Consider the following 17,221-nt stretch of genomic DNA (forward strand, 5'->3'; position numbering starts at 1 on the left):
CTACAGCATATCAACACTGGAACAACATGACTGCATACATAGATATATATGTATACACGTAAGCACATACATACGTACAGTCACACACACACACTTTCATTGACTTCTTGCAGGGCTTGGAAGTCTTCATTTTTGTAAGAAGGATGTCACATATTAGAGGATTCCAGGATGCACACTCATATCTGTGGCAGCAATAAAACTGTCAAGATGGCAAGGTAGCCTCTTGCCAGATGAGAGAGAATCTTCCTCTGCATATCTCAGGATATACAGGGAAATCCCAACACTAGGTAGCTGTTTCTGAATTTAAGTCCTGCAATGTAGCCCAGAATCAGAATCTTCTTAGCAGAGGCTCCTGTGTTGCTTTGCAGAAGATGCAGAGCTGGGTACAGCATCCTCATCCATCATCCCTGCCTCCCGTCGTCCACAGGGAGCAAGGACTCCATTGAAATGCAGGTGTGACAGGAAACCTATGCATTCGAGCTTGTTCATTTTACTTGGCAGTTCTCGGTTGCTGACAAATGGTTAGTTTTAAGAAGGGGCAAGCACTTACCTGGTCCTAGTTTGGCCACGGCATAAAGGAGGTCATAGTTGAGGACTGGTGTGGCATCGCTGATAGGCTTCCAGCCAACAGGAGGAGATGAAGGGGGTGAGATGAGGAACTGTTTGGCAGGCTGTGGGGGTGCCAAATGCAGTTTGTCTCCATCTGTCTCTGGGGTCTGGACCTTTCAAACAAGATTATGAGACATGTGACTGTCTACACTAGCAGCTGAGCAGGGCTTCACTGAGGGCCAGACTGCAGTGGCAATCATCCCTTACAGTACGTGGTATACGGAACTTATAGTTTGACTTAATCCTTAAAGGAACAGCTTCTAGCTTTTAATGAGTGGCAGCATCACCTAGAGAGCTTCTAAAACATGTTGCTGAGCCCTGCACTATGTTGGGTGCACTTGTGAGTTTGTACATGTAGAAGCTAGTGGATAACTTCTGATGTCCTTCCTTAGGTACCAGTGCCCTTGTTTTTGTTTTTTGGGTTTTTTTTAACCTCGATCACACCAATGAGGTTAGACTAGATAGCGAGCAAGCCAGAGCGCTGCCTAAGAACATCAGAAAACACACATATTTGCATTATAATATGTAATAGTAGCAAAATTACAGTTATGAAATAGCAACAAAAATGATTTTGTGACTGGGGGGTCACCACATCATGAGGCGTTGTATTGAAGGGTTGCAGTATTAGGGAGGGAGAGAACAACTTCCATTGCTCTAAGGAGAACTATGCACCCCTTAAATGATGACTACCAATGTAGTTTCCTACTACCCTCTGACGGTTGTCAAGCTGTGTCCACTTCTCTAAACTTACCTAACTCTTTTATGAGAATGAAGCCATGGAATGGGCGAGCTTTTGTATCTAGCTTCCCATCTCATTTTAAAGGTGCATTATTCGGTGATATATTATCAATATTTCTTTTTTTTACAGCTGAATAATATTTCTTTGTGTGGGCATACAAAGGAGTATTATTATTCTCTTTATCCCTTTATTTTTTATTATTAGTCTCTTTATCCCTTTATCTGTTGAAGAACTCTAGGCAGTTCTTACTGTTGGCCTATTGTGAGCAGTGCTGTTAGGTATATTCCCACCTAAATCTTTGTTTGAGTTCCCTATTTTAGTACCTAGAAGAGTATTTCTGAGTCACATGATAACTCCATGTTATCTTTTAATGGAATCCTATCTATCTATCTATCTATCTATCTGGATATCTATCTATCTATCATCTATCTCATGTATCTATCTATCATGTATCTATATAGCTATGTATCTATGTATGTGCCTATCATGTATATATGTATATATGTATTATGTATCTATAAACCTAAGTATCTATCATCTATCTGCATATGTAATATATATTATATATATATATATATATATATATATATATATATATATTGTGAACACACACACACACACACACTCACGTCTTTTGGAACAAGGTTTACTGTGTGGCTCAGGCTGGCCTTGATTCCAAGCTTACCTGCCTTAGGCTCTCGAGTGCTGGGGTTACAGGCATTTGCCATCACAACTTGTCCTGATGCAGGTTTTAACAAATGATGATCTAAGATTGTCCTAGCTACGTGAATTCGTAAGAGATGTAGGATTTTAGCAGGAGTCTGCAGCTGAAGCCATACTTGAGAAGTGACTGTTGCCTAGTGATGGAAAGGCCTTGATGGAGAATGGCTATTGACAACTAGTGCAGTGGGCTTCATGAACATCCCTAAGAACTACCCATCCCTGTTAGTGAGCATTTGGTTTTGCAAAACATACAATTAATTTTCATGGATTTGTAACTCTTTGTCATCAATGTGTTTAGCATACCATTAATCTTATCATTTAAACGTTAATCATAACCCTGTCAGGAAGGTTAGGGGTCAGCTGTGGTGAGCTCAGTTCTATTGTAGTTCCTAGCTGGAAGTTATTGTCCTGTTACCAAAATCTAGACACTGCTGCACACAGTTTTTCATGCCATCATCAAAGCAGCTATACGGGCTGATAATGTCATCATTGCCATCTTATAGATGAGGACTCTGAGTCCCAGTGAGGTTCTGTGACTTGTCCTAGTTAGAGCTTAGCTTGAGAGCTCTTAAAAGCCTCTGTCCTAAGACACAGAACAGATACTGCTCAATCTGGGCCTCACTATCTGTGTCTCTTTTTCTCCTTGTTTTAAAACATAAACTCAGAGGATTTCATACACATACAAATGTATTTTGATCAGATTTGCTTCCATTCTTTTCCCCTCTTCATGTTCTTTATGCTTTCATATCCAGTGAGTCTAATTTGTGTTAACCATATAAGCATGGATGTGGGACCATATCCTGGAACATACTCAACCTACCAGAGACCACACCATCAAGGAAACATCTTCTCTCCCCTAGCATCCATCAACTGTCAAAAACCCCTCATTTGGATGGGGGAGGACTCATGGTACCCCTTTTCTCTCCATGCTAGAATGTTGACTGGCTTATCTTGGGCAGGTCCTAGACAACCATTAAATTAATTTCTTAGTGAACTAACTGTAACAACAAACCTCTCTGTGGGTATGTACCTTTTATTTACTTTTCAATTAACAATGACTTTTTATACTTCTAAATTTAAATGTACGTGCATGCCCACACTTATGTATATGCATCATGTGTTCGTCTGGCACCCTAAAGGGTCACAGGAGGCCATGTGGGTGCTGGAAATTGAACCTGGTTCTTCTACAAAGGCAAAACGCCTTCTAAACTGTTGGGCCAAAACAGCAGGGTGAAGAATTACCTGTGCAAAGTAGAGTTTTAGCTTCTTCCCTCTGAACTGGGTCTCATGAAGCTCTATCCGGGCACGGGCTGCAGATTTGGGGTGGCTGAAATTTATTCGAACCCGTCGGAAACTCTTAAACAGCTGGAACGTCACACACTCATCATAGGTCCGGAACAGTCCCTCGAATTTTTCCTGATAAAAACAGAGAAAGAAATCCCTTTGGTCATGGGTGTCATGTGACAAAAGCAGGTAACCCTGGTAGGTTGTTGGAAACAGAAAGTTAAAACAGAAGGCACAGTGACCAGAAACATAAGCTTTCTTAGCCTAGGTAGCCATGAGGAAGAGAAGGAGTATTCTTCATATGACCTATAGCCAACTTTGTTTTGACATTAAAAAAATAAATAAACCAACCAACCAACCAACATTTATTGCATCAAACCACTAATATTTTGCTTTTTTTCCCTCCCTGCAGCATAGCCAAGACTCTGTGATACAAAACAATGATTGAAAATGTTTAATTAAATACACAATCTTAATTCTACTGGCAAACACCTATTACATGTTCACTCAGCACAAGGGATGGTCTCTTCTTAGGTTTTTTAAGGCTACAACCGATGGGGGTTATTTTGCTCTGACATGTAGTTGTCTAAAAATTTAACGTGGGAGTCCCACACAGAAGCAAACAAGAGAACACCCAGAGGGGTCCAAAAGGAAGAAAAAGGAAATTCAGAGAACTAAACATGTGTGTGTTATATAATTAACCCTATCAATAGAGTTCTTCTTAGCCTTAAAAAAGAACTTACAAGTAGAAAAAAAGTGTATATTAAGCACTGTACATTTTAAGGGTAAAATGTGTCTTAAGAAAATAATTTCTACAATTTTAAAAAAAATGCTGATTTTTAAATTCCAACAGTCAGCTTGTATTTTGTTAAAATGTGTGAACAATGGATTCGACAAGATTCACAGAGTTTTACTGTGTGGAGTAAGTATTCCCATGTGTTGTGCACAGGTAGAGGCCAACAGTTGATGCCCAGTGTCGTTCTCAATCTGTTTCCACCTTGGTTTTTGAGGTACAGTCTCCCAATGAACTGGAAGCCATCATTTCAGCTAGACTGGCTGGGCAATGAACTCCAGAATCCTCTTGTCCCTGCCCCATCCCCAGTGCTGGTGTTACAGCTGCATGCTACCATTGTCCCTGCTTGTAACTGATAACCTTACTTATTGAGCCATTTCTCTAGCCTCAGGTTCATAGAATTTTAACCTCCAGTTGGCCTAGTGGATGGTGAATTTAACCTTTCCCTCCTTGCTCACATCATTTTACAAATTAATATTCCTGGCTCATTCAGCAAGTTAAGACCAGTCAATGTCCCCAGGGCCCTGGCTTCAGAGATGCTTTTGAACTGTGTGAAGAATCAGACTACTAGACTAATGGGAAGAAGTGTTGTTAGTGTAAGTAAATGAAGGATAGCTATAAAATGAGCCTGGGGCTAATGCTGTGACCACAGAAAAAAGGATGATGTGGGGTTTGGAACTCATGAGTCCTGCAGTCTTTTAGAACAGACCCCTGATGTCAGGGAAGAGCTTCCTGTCTCTCCGGCATCCAGAAGACTTTGTCCTTGCCATTTTTGTACGTACCTGTGGTCCTTCCAAATCTAGAACACCCCAAGCTGAACCCACCATACCTCTTTCCATGCTTAACTCCCATGTCTGTCCACTCTTTCTCTTGTATGTCAATATGTCATTCCATCCCAACAACACAGAATGTCAATTCAAAGCTTGGGGCTTGTTTTGCTTCCTTATGCTTATAGACACTGGATAGATTCGTTCACCCTCTTTTCTGTCTTTGTTCTTTTCTCTTTTCCTGACAGTAGCAAACCAAGCATCTTTCTTTGCCATAGGCAGAAAAATGAGTTTTCCCCATCATCTCTCAAGTCTCGGGATAAGCCAGCCCCAAAGCCTGGGCCTCTAGATACCACTCCAAGGTGTTCCTTAAGGAATTCTTTCTCCCAGTCCTATGCTTTTCCAGATAGGAGTTCTGATAATTAGTACCCTTTCTCTTTGCACAGTAGGAATATTCTTGCCAAAATGTAGCCAGTGGTTTGATTAGTTATGAAAATCCTCAGGAATGAGAAGGGGGTAGGATGTTCAGAACTCATTTTTCATTTAACATGTGTTTTAGGACCAAATTTTTGAGTCCTCTCTCTGGCTCACTTATTTCAGTTGAGAGGTTCTACCTCTCCATCTCCTCACCAAGGTCTAAGAAAAAGCAACTGACTAGTGGAGGGGGGGCTTTGTCCCTCAATGGATATCCATTTTTTTACATATTACTATTATTTTTTTAATATGATGCTTATCATTTTGAGCTACCAACCTTAAGTGCTCATGTTAGAGGAAAACAGTCAAAGGAGCTGGGCCAAGGGCTTTAGCAATGGCCCTATGTGTGTTCCCCATGTTGAAAGGCCTTGGCCAACCAACAGTACTAGTTGTCTACTGATCTGCAATAGACACTTTCGCACCATGGTTGTCTGGTCTCAGCTTCTAACATTAGTGCCTATATCATGTCTGTTGGTGTAACAAAAATATCCTTGACAAAAAGTCAAGGGAAATAAGAAAGAAATGGTTTATTTAGAATATAACTCCAAGTTACGGTTCATCATTATGGGGAAGGTCAAATCGGGTACCACGAAGCTAGTCACACACATCCACTCTCCCAAGCAAAGAGAAGCAAATGCATCCTTGATTCTCCATTGCTCTTGGGCTAGTGTTTACTCTTACACAGTACTGGACACAGCCTAGAGAATGGGGCCACAGAAGGAGTTCCTGATACTTGTACATGGAGATCCAGCTCAGTGCTCAGGGGCTGAGGGCAGATACAAAGTAATAAGAAACTTAAATAAGGCTTGCTGCCTGTCAAAGTCTGGAGGGGAGGGGCCGTGAAGCCCCACCCATAGCATCCCACCCACATCAGCCAATGGTTTTCATGGGACCATATAAGGCTTTATACCGAGGGTGTTGATCATTATAAACATCTGCTGTGTGCTTGGAAGGCCCTCTATATGTTTTCAGGAGCTTGCATTGAGGGTGAGTGAATGAGATCTAGCCAAGAATGACGAGGTTTCCGTTAGTGACATTATAAATATTCATATTTTGAGGCAATAAATGGGATACAAGACAATTTGGCTAGAGGAAGACACAACACACCGAGCCCATCAATGTACCCAGAGACAAAACAACGACATAGAAAGACCAGCCACAGGGGTCTTCCACTTCCATCGCAGCAAATCTATTACTTTGGTGATGCCCAGTGCCAGCCAAGCACACAGTTAAATGTGTGTTCTCTAGCCAACAGTTTTCTTCTGTGGAATTCCTCAGATTTGGCTGTTTTGAGATCTCCCTGTATCCTCTATGCTGTTCCATCACGGCTGTCTCTAATATTTGGTCTTAGCACACTGAACTCTCAGAAATTGCTCAAGAACCAAAATAATGAGCTTTTATAGTGTTGGATTTTCTCTCTTAACATTGATCGTACCAGACATAAAATAGAAGTTGGAAAATATTTACTTACAACTGAATTTCAAAGCAACAACAGTAGGCCTTTTGTATATCATAACCTTATTATGAGAGATTTCTGTTTTCTGAAAAATGACAAGGTATGGTCAGAAGATGGTCATTGCTTTCCAGGTTTGCAAATCATCTCACTTTTAATTTTCTGTCTGGCTCCAGTGCACTAGGATTCTGTGACTCAACAGTATAGAAATATGCAGTGGGGAAAGTGTACATTGTATGAATAGCCTCTCAGGAATGTGGCTGTTCTTCCTCGATACTACAGTGCTTGACAAAGAGTTGCCTCTGAAGGTGGTTGCAGCTCAGGCTCTGAAGCCACAACCAAACAACACTTAACTATGTCAAGGCTCATGGATCTAATTTTGTACTTTCATCGGAGTTTATTTTTAACCCCTGAATGATTTTATAATAGTATTTACTGTCATGTAAAATAACTTCCCTAAGTCATATGGCCTTACAAAATGATGAGTGTAATTATGCGATTTTAAAATGACAACCAATATGGATTACCAAAAAATCTGATGGATACAATTTTTCCAACATGAATTTGGGCTTGAAAGCTTGTGGTTTATCATTGGCAACACACATAACAGCTATTTTTTAAAAAAATGTGTGGGAAGTAGAGGTGGGGGTGGGTAGGTGCCAGAAGAGGGCATTGCATCACTTGGAGCTGGTGTTACAACTGGTGAACTACCGGAAATGGGCAGTAGGAACCAAACTGGAGTCCTCTGTGAGAGCTGTACAAGCTCTGACCCGTGTCTCCAGCCCCAGGAGGCTTCCTCTTTTTGTAAGTTAACATGCAATATAATGAATGGTACTGCAGTATTCATATCCATCCATTATACTGAGGTATTTTTCATCCTTCCCACAGTGCTTTGGTCAGCCCTCTCCTTCTTTCTTGACAGTGTCTTCCTGTCCACCAACTGGTCCCCTCTTCTGCTTATTTATCACATGCCCTCCATTACTTGGAGAATGTAGGGTGTTAAGTTGTCTACTTTTTGATAGATTCGGCTTTTGTTAGTGCAGCCTGGGGACTTAGCTTATCACTTGATGGGTCTGGATGCAAGCTGTCATTTTCTAAATTTTTTATAGTCTAAGAATTTTATACATCTGTAATATTTTGATCCAATTCACTTCCAGTTCCCTTCCCTCCAATTCATCCCGAATCCATCCCTATTTGTCCCTCCCAACTTCATGTGCCCATTTTAAAAGACTTATTTGTAGTATATGTTTATGAGCATTTATATCCATGAACATGATGCATGATGTATGTGCCTTGTGTCTTCAGAGGCCAGAATAGAGGGTCAGAACCCCAAAATTGGAGTTATAAGTGGTAGTGAGGCACCAGGTGGGTGCTAGGAACTAAACTTGGTTCCTTATCAAGAGCAGCCAGTGCTCTAAAGCACTGAGCCATCTCTCTAGCCCCAGATGTGCCCATTTTAACAAAGAACTTACTGAGTGTACTTAGAGCTTCCTGTAGGTCCACGGGTTTGGGGCCATCTACTAGAGTGTGGGTAGCCTCTCAGGGAATGAATCCCTGAAAAGAGCTGACTTTCCTTTTCTCATCAGCCATTAATTGTCAATAGCTCCTCAGTTATGGGTGGGGCTTTATGGCCCCTCCCCTCCAAACTTTGACAGGCAGCAAGTCTGATTTAAGTTTCTTACTTCATATCTGCAATCAGTATTTATCCAGTTTGTGCCTCGTATTTAAAAGGTCTTCAAGCATACCTATAAACACATGATAGTGTAACACAAGTCAAGATAGACGTTGAGTAAGAAAAGGGGGAGATAAGGGGAGAAGAATGATTAGAGTCTAGTGGATATGTTCAGTGAGCTGAACAATGTCTTATAGTCATGACACCTGTCACAGCTGGGCCAACATAACGCCTGCCATCTTTGTGAACACACACTGGGCAAAGAAACGCTCACTCATTCTACAGTTCATGGAGTCTACAAGACAAAGATGGCTCTGATCTTAAGACTAGGACATTGGATCTGTCCACCATCCTCATAAAGAGATGATGAATGAGCAGCCTTTTATGAGGAATGAGAAACATTCTTGTTAATGCAACAGAATGGTGGATGGTGTGTTTCTGATTAAAACATCAGCAAATACTAATTCCTAAATCAACAACCTTTCCCTTTATGCTCTCAATAAAACTGAGGAAGTGCTCAAGACATTCTGCCTGGTGAGTGCCACAGAATCTGAGAGGATTTTAGAAAACACTATTGAAATCTCAAATAGTTATACAGGCTTTAATACACAGTCAGACAGTGGACCAAACCTAACTTCTGATGGTTCTCTCTCTAACTCCTTAAAAACATTTTAGAGTTGGAGTTGTCACCGCTTGTGTTTAGGTTTTTGTCTAAGCATAGGAAGCCACTGCAAGCCAGATAACTGTACTGCTAGGTAGCTAGCAAACTCAAGCTAGTTACACTGCATACATACAGCCAGTGACATGTCAAGAAGCCCAGAGTTCCCAAGACAAAAATGAAGAATGTGATTTTCTTCATCACCCTAAAGAGCCAGTGCTGTACTTATGAGATGACTATTCGGGAAGTTCAGTGGAGCTTTTATCTTCTGTGAAACCACACTATATTCCTTACATAGTTTCCAGTGTCTAACACTTAGTATCCCTGTAGGCTTAAATTACTTTAATAAAAAAAAGTGGGCATCACAAAAATCACAAGACTTTCATCTGTCAGAGAAAACCTAAAACTGTCAAAGAAGGAAAGCATTTATTACCTTTTCGTGGCTATCATGAACTGTCACTGGCAAATCCCATCATTAGAGTGATTCTGGCTTTGACAGGCCTCTCAGGGGGCCTTGCTGTCAAGACTGTTGGGAAGGAGATACATAATCTGCATGTGGTGGTTCTTATGTCTGGTTTTAACCCATCATGATCTCTTTGTCTAGACCCTCTTATTACTGATGTATGCATTGTCTCATCTCTGGTCCAGATGTTACCTAACCAACAGAAGGGTTGCCATGTCCTTCTGTCTTCATGTCGGAAGAATAGCCTTTTGACCCATGTGCTACCTTTTGGAGTATTTGTTCTATTGATGAATTAAGTCAGATCCTCTACATGCACTAGCCAAATGTATTAGGATCTTCCATCTAAAGATGCTTTGGGGAAGGCGTGATTGAATCCAACGCATCCTTAATCACATCGCATTCCTCTGTCCAGGTTTAATTTCTCTTCCTTAGAGCCTGTCAAAAACTCAACATCACTTGTCAGGTGACTCTGTCATTATGGATGTGTGTCTGTGGGGGGCAGTGTTAAGAAAGAGTGCAGAGAGTAGATGGGATATAGAATATGTGTTTAATTTGATGTATGCAAATGAGATTGTGACACTATGCAGGAGGACAACATGATCAAAGACCTATATACTCATATTAACTTGATCGTCTTTCTAAAAATGGCGCCTGCATGAGTCTTATATTTATTTTCATAGTAAGAAGTTTCTGGGAATAGACTGTGTTTGCTTTCAAAAGCTGCAGGTCAAGGGCCTGCTGAAGCTTTCCAGCTTGCAGGCTCATCTTGGGAAATACATCTCCTAGGAACGCTACATGGTGATGAACTTAGAAGGCAGGGAAAGATGGGGACTGGAAAGATGGCTCAATGGTTAGAGGAGCTTGTTGCTCCTGCAGAGGACTTGTGCATGGGTTCCCAGCACCTACAATGGGCTACCCACAATCAACTGTAACTCTCTAGGAGATCTGACACCCCCTTCTGGCCTCTACAGGCACACGTACACACACACACACACACACACACACACACACACACACACACACTTACTTAAAAAAAAGCAGAAGAAATGGAATTTAATATAGATGGTGTTCCAGATTCTCAAGGTGGAGGTAAATAAGGCCTGCTTTCTATTGGTCTTTCAATAATTGATGAGCACATGTTTAGGAAGTGTTATGTTAAATTAAAAGGCTAGATTCTAAATAAGTTCCCCCTCACATCCTTTGAAGATGGGCAATTTGAAGTCTAATCCGATCATTTTCCCACTTGGCATAGGATCAAAGCGAGGTTGCAAATGCAGTGTCGAATCTTCTTACTTATTTCTGGCCATGAAATTGAGGTGGCCTCAGTGTTCCTTAAAGAGGCAGGCTCCTGCAGCTTTCATGATGCAATTGTTAAATCTAACAGTGCAGTTTTCCTGCTTCTTGAGGTTCTCTAGCTGCCCTACTCCTCCTCCCTTTTCTCCTCTTCTACCTTACTCAGATTCCATGATTGTTCCTCCTGATCAGATGACATAAAACAGGGAGGGCTTGAATGCTAAAACCACATGCAAATTACTCAGGTTCAACTTTCTTGATATTCAAAATAAAAAACGATTGCCTCAATCCCCCGCCCGGACCCCCAGGATACAAGGTACCTAAACAAAAGCCTTTCCAAACTGAAACATGAGAGTCAACACCACCTAAGGCTGAACCAGACTGACAAAACCAACTATGGTCACAGCTAACAGTGAGCATAACTTTGGAGCACCACTGTCTACAGTGACTACATTTCTAATTGGGAATTCATAGGCCAGCAAATATACATAGCTCAGTCTTGAGTATGGTTCCCCCTTCCATATATGCTCATTTCTTCTTACAGTGAACTCCTGAGACAGTTAAAGAAATGGAGAGAAAAAGAAAGGCGGTAGGAGTAGAATGAATACTTTCTCTAAGGGGGCCAGCCTTAGCTACAGACTGTAAATTCATCAAAGAGAATCCAGCTCCCAGCCTTCTGGATTGAGTTCCCAGGCTAGCCCATCAATGGCAGAGAGAAACAGGGTCTAATGCAGCTGTCATCTTTTTGCTTACAGCTCATCCAAAAGGATGGGCATGGCTTTTATCCTGAGTCATGTCTCTTGAAAGGGACTCTCATGTAGTCTTAGGAGAAATGGCAGGAAATCAGAAAGGAGCTTTGTCTATTAAAGGGAAGAGAGTTGAAGTGTTGCCCTTCAGGTGTGAGATAGCTGACTCCCATTGCAGATCTAATTTCAGTTTCTGGAGAACTTCCATACTGATTTTCATAGCAGTTGAACTAGCTTACACTCCGTCTCGCCAGTAGCATCTAAGGGTTATAAACATCATTAAATGACCAAAAATATCACATAGATATATAAATGATGTAAGTGTGAATTTTACATGGGCAGTTCATACCAGAAGCAACTAAACACGGTATTAGGGTGATGAAGTTGTATTTCTTCACCAATATGCATGTGGTGCACATATGTGTTCCATGTTTCTTTCATGTATTTGATTTAGGGCTCAGACCCTTGCCAGCCAAGTAAGATGATTTTTACTAAGAATTATATGGAGAATTAGTTCTCTTTGTGGGGCATAAATCCATGTGGAGTAAGGAACGGAATCTGGAGAAACCAGTAACTCATAGTTAGTGACCACTGTAATTAAAATTATTATATAATGCTTTGTTCAAACCAGGACACTGAAACTGGGGTGGGAGTTACTATTCATTATCTGTTACCTCAGAAGTGTCTTGGCTCAGTGGCTCTCTGGTCTCCAGCTGACTAATCTTAGCCAGGGATCCCTGAACTATGTCCTTCAGCTCACTGGAGAGACCTGGTGGTCCTGTCTACAGAAGGAACCCATTCAGATGTGCAAGACTCCTCTGCTAATCTTAGTATATACCAAAGGTTGCTTATGGGCTATGTTTTAATGGTGGCTGAGCTGTGTCACCTTGATACAGGCTAGAGTTACCAGAGAGGAAGGAGCCTCAGTTGAGAAATGTCTCCATGAGATCCAGGTATAAGGCAATTTCTCAATTAGTGATAATGGGGGAGGGGCCAGTCCATTGTGGGTGGTACTATTCCCAGGCTAGTGGTCCTGAATTCTATAGGAAAGACTGAGCAAGCCATGTAGAGCATGTAGATAGTTAGCAGCACCTGTCCATGGGCTCTGTATCAGCTTCTGCCTCCAGGTTCGTGCTCTGACTTCCTTCAATGATGAAAAGCAATATGGAAGTATAAGTCAAATAAACCTTTTCTTCCTCAACTTGCTTTTTGGTCATGGTATTTCATTACAACAACAGTAACCCTAACTAAGACAGTGGCTGAAATCCCTGGTAGGCTAAGGAAAAGGATGTTGGTCATATTTTCAATTACCAGCATCTGGTTGCTTAGCCTCTGTTGGGCACTTCCCAAGTACACACAAAGGCTTTGACTTTTTTCACTTTTCAGAAACAGGAGGAACTGCTAACACCTACCAGCCCTCCCTGAGGATGAGCACTGTTCATCAGCTTCACACTGGGTCCGGGAGAGGGCTCAGTGCTTGTGTTGAAAGCACAATCCTTAGAACCTGCATAAAGAATGCCAGTTGTTGTGATACTTGTAATCCCAGGGCTGGGGAGGCAAAGGCAAGAGGATCTTTGGGGCTTGTTGGCCAGCTAGTCTACCCTAACTGATGAGCCTGAGGTCCCAGTGAAAGACCCTGTTTGAAAAACAAAATGGGTCATGTACACACACATACACACACACACACACACACACACACACACACACACACACGCATCTACACATACTGCACCAAATAGTTTTAAGGAAATCACTGTTTGAATTAAAAAGAGTTTTATGTCCTTATAGTCCATCATGTGGACAAGAGGCCACTACCATCACTGTCGTCATCATCATCATCATCATCACTCCAGCAGAGCCAGCCCCAGCAACACCAGTAGCACTATCACCATTACCGACAGCACTAGGACCAGCAGCGCCAGCAGCACCAGTACCTGCATCTTTTCTATAGCCTCAAACACTGTTGAATGAGCATCATTTCAGGTTCCAGGCCCTCGCATGTACAAATTATTGCACAACTCTCATTTCAACAGATCCACAAATAATCGGTATTCCTTAAGTCAAAGGTTAAAACATCCTGAACAGGATCATTTGAGACGTGAGGGTTAGCTCACATGCTGAATGAGTTCATTTAGAACTGTGCTGTTGGTAGTTATGACAGCTATCCTTGGGTACCGGTGCTCTTCAACTTGGGACTAACAAATACATCTGGAGTTAGTGGTTACTATGACTCCAGTTGATGGTTTCATTCTTGCAACCAGTGTCTGCATTTTACTGTTTTAATCAACAGATTCCTTTTCCACCGTCAATGGGTAGCCTATCGGATAGGTGGGGAGCTGTGTTAGAAGATCCAATGTCCAATACATTTCAATGGCATTAGATCTTGTCAGAGCTAATGAGCACTGTACCAACATGTATTTGGGTAAGCCTAGGGCAACTCCTTCCTGTTTCATGTCCCTTTGGGGTGGTACTTCTGAGGGCAGGCTGTATGTTCCTAAGAACAATACAGCCCTCTCCCTCTATGAAATGAAAATGAACACCAGGTGTCCAAATCTTGCCCAGCTTTGCTTGTTCCAGAGATTCCTATCAATGGTGTCGCTCTTTTAGCAGCCCTTGAGCCTCTCTGCTATGACATATACCAAACAAAATGAAAATTGATCATTATAAAGCCTGGATCAGAGCAGTCACATGGTCAAGGGTGAAAATGAACTAGACCTTGGGTGGGACTTGATGCATACACAGGAGAACCCTAAAGCTATCATAGCAATGTTTAAAATCAAGGCCCTTGTAGCTGGGAGGTGACTCAGTGGTCAACAGCATGCCTTCTTGCAGAGGGCCTAAGTTTTGGTTCCCAGTGCTCAGGGCTATAGAAATGCTAGGCCAGCAGTCCTGTCTTCCTGTTAAATATCCTCACCCATATGAATTTGGATTTTCTACTTCAGAAAGCACCATTTCCTGCACTCATGTGGGTATGCCTTGCCAATTGTCTCACTAAACAATCACATCTGTCTCATTCGTAGAATATCTCAAGTCCTTTCTATCCCTGTTGAAGATGTCAACCTTTTGTCTCATTAACACTACAATCTTCTCCCTCCAGGTTCCAACTTACTTGAGTTATTCTATCAGACATCCTCTTGAGGTTCTGCCCCATCACCCTCTTGGTTCACTTATAGGCCTGCTGTACCACGTGTCTCTCTAGCCTCTTAGTGGGTGAATGAAGCTCTTGTCCAACAAGCATGAGAACCTAAGTTCAAACCCCAGAACCCAAATAAAAGTCGAAGGAAAGAACTCAGAGTTTCCCTCTGATCTCCATGCGCACTGTGGTTGCATACTGCTATACACACCATACACATAAAGCAACAGTAATTTAAAAATAACCCGCTGTTATTTCAGGATGTATGTATGCAAGTTTGAAAACATGCAAATATGCAGAATATGACTCTATGGTTTTGTTCTGTGTCCTGAAGATGGCACCCAGGATCTTGTATGTATAAGGTAAGGTAACTACAGTGACAATGATCCCCACTTCCCTGTCTGAACCTGTCATTTTCTAGCCAAATGTCTTAAACCATGCCCTCTTCCATGAACCATAAAACCACAACTGCCATCTGATTTTTGTCTTTGGGGGATCACAAATATCCCCATCCTCTGGATTTCAGAAACATGAGCACAGGGTATGTAGAGATGTGTTTTTACTCTATTTCTGTCTCCTGAGAAGAAGGTTAGCAAACCACAGTCAATTCTAATTTTCTGCCTGTTTATGCCAATAAAGTTTGATTGGACCACATTCACTTTCATTTGTTATATATTGCGACTCTGAAGAACAGCACAGAGTGAAGACATGTGGCTCACTAAATCTGAAATATATACCTATATGGTTCTTCTTGAGAGAGATAAAGAGAGAGAGCACATGCACAGGTGTGTATGTGTGTGTGTGTGCGCGCACGCACCGGCATGCACGTGTCTGTGTGTGCACATGCACCTACATGCACTTGAAGAAGCCAGAGAAGGATGTTGGATATCTTGATCTGTTACTCTTCACTTTATTCCTTTGAGACAGAATTCTCTCTGAAACTGGAGCTATCTTGGCAACCCTCAAACCCCAGCGTACCTCCTGTCTCTACTCAGTGACTCCAGAGCTGGAGTTCCAGGCCCACACATGACCACACAGTTTTCTTTCACAAATGCTGAGGAATCCAACTTGGGTCCTCATACTTGAATATCAAGCACTCCTACCTACCGGGCCATCTCCTCAGCTGACCTGTCTGGTTTTTGCTGACCCCCTCATCTAGAGTAACAAGGATGTCTGACTGGGTCATGATTCCTTATCCTATATTTAATACTGCAGATGGCCTTTTCATTCTGTTCCTACCATTTCAGACAGACTTCATTAGTGACAAATCAAATTGTGGTGGTTTGAATAAGAATGGCCCATAGGCTGATATATTTTAATGCTCAGTCATCAAGGTGCAGTGCTATTTGAGAAGGATTAGGAGGTGTGGCCTTGTTAGAGTAGGTGTGGCCTTGTTAGAGTAGGTGTGGCCTTGTTAGAGTAGGTGTGGCCTTGTTAGAGTAGGTGTGGCCTTGTTAAAGAAAGTGTCACTGGGGTGCGATTAGAGGTTTCAAAAGCCCATGCTAGGAGAGGCGCTTTCTCCCTTTTAACCTAGATCAGATGTGTCTTCAGCACATCCTCTAGCACCATGGTCTCCACTGTGATGACAGTGGACTAAACCTCTGATACTATAGGCAAGTCCTCAATTCAATGCCTTCTTTTGTAAGAGTTGCCATGATCATGGCGTCTCTTCACAGCAAAAGAACAGTGACTAAGTCACAAATACTTTCTAAGTTTGCTATTTCAAGCCAGAAATACACGTCAAGCTTATACAAGCTTGAAATGCATGAAATTGCATTTCAGGAAGGTCAAAGCCCATTGCATATTGGCAATTTCTTTTGCAGTTCAACCTGTGAGCAAGAGCTCAGGGAACTGAAAAACAAAACCACCAAACCAAGGAATTATTTCACAAAGGCACTTTAAAGAGATAAAATCAGATAATTTTTGGAAAAGGTGTTTTATACAAAATTAATTTCTTCCTCAATACCAAGGAAGGGCATTGATACTTGTATTCCAATTTTTATAATAAATTGGGTACTTTTCCCAGGTGTCCTAATAGTTTGTTGTGTCCTCCTCAACCATTGGGGTATACAGAGTAACTAGGAAAAACAGATGCTAGGTCCCAGTTTGATGGAACCCAAGATAGCTATAGGGGAATGAAAGAAAGCTGTCCTACCCTCTGCTTAGTATAGGTCTTGATTGCCTTTTTGCAATGAACAACGACCATGGCTGGGACCATGATCATTGTTATTTGAGGTGCGAGCTTGCTGTTCCATTTTGGCTATGGGCACCTTGTGCACACACTGCTTTCCCAGCAACCCTCTGGCCTTAAGCCAACATTTGGACAGGAAGGCAATGAGTCCAATAGACATTTAGACATTAGGGGTTTTTTTTTTCTCTTTCATAAAGAGTACTGGATTCTCCATTTTTCTACT

At 41.8% G+C, this 17,221-nt stretch overlaps 1 protein-coding gene across 1 annotated transcript; it reads right to left on the reverse strand.

Annotated features, from left to right (window-relative positions):
• Nucleotides 1-550: 550 nt before the first annotated feature.
• On the reverse strand, nt 551-15,993 carry LOC114616566 (calcipressin-2-like; the record flags this gene model as incomplete). The annotated part of the gene is made up of 4 exons (XM_028762010.1): nt 15,915-15,993; nt 13,087-13,178; nt 3,314-3,487; nt 551-722 (listed from the first exon to the last, which is right to left on the reverse strand). Coding segments are annotated over exons 1-4 (517 nt in total), but the record flags the coding sequence as incomplete, so codon positions are not given.
• Nucleotides 15,994-17,221: the final 1,228 nt, after the last annotated feature.

This window comes from Grammomys surdaster, unplaced genomic scaffold (assembly GCF_004785775.1).
Source record: "Grammomys surdaster isolate TR1022 unplaced genomic scaffold, NIH_TR_1.0 332539, whole genome shotgun sequence".
Classification (NCBI taxonomy): domain Eukaryota; kingdom Metazoa; phylum Chordata; class Mammalia; order Rodentia; family Muridae; genus Grammomys; species Grammomys surdaster.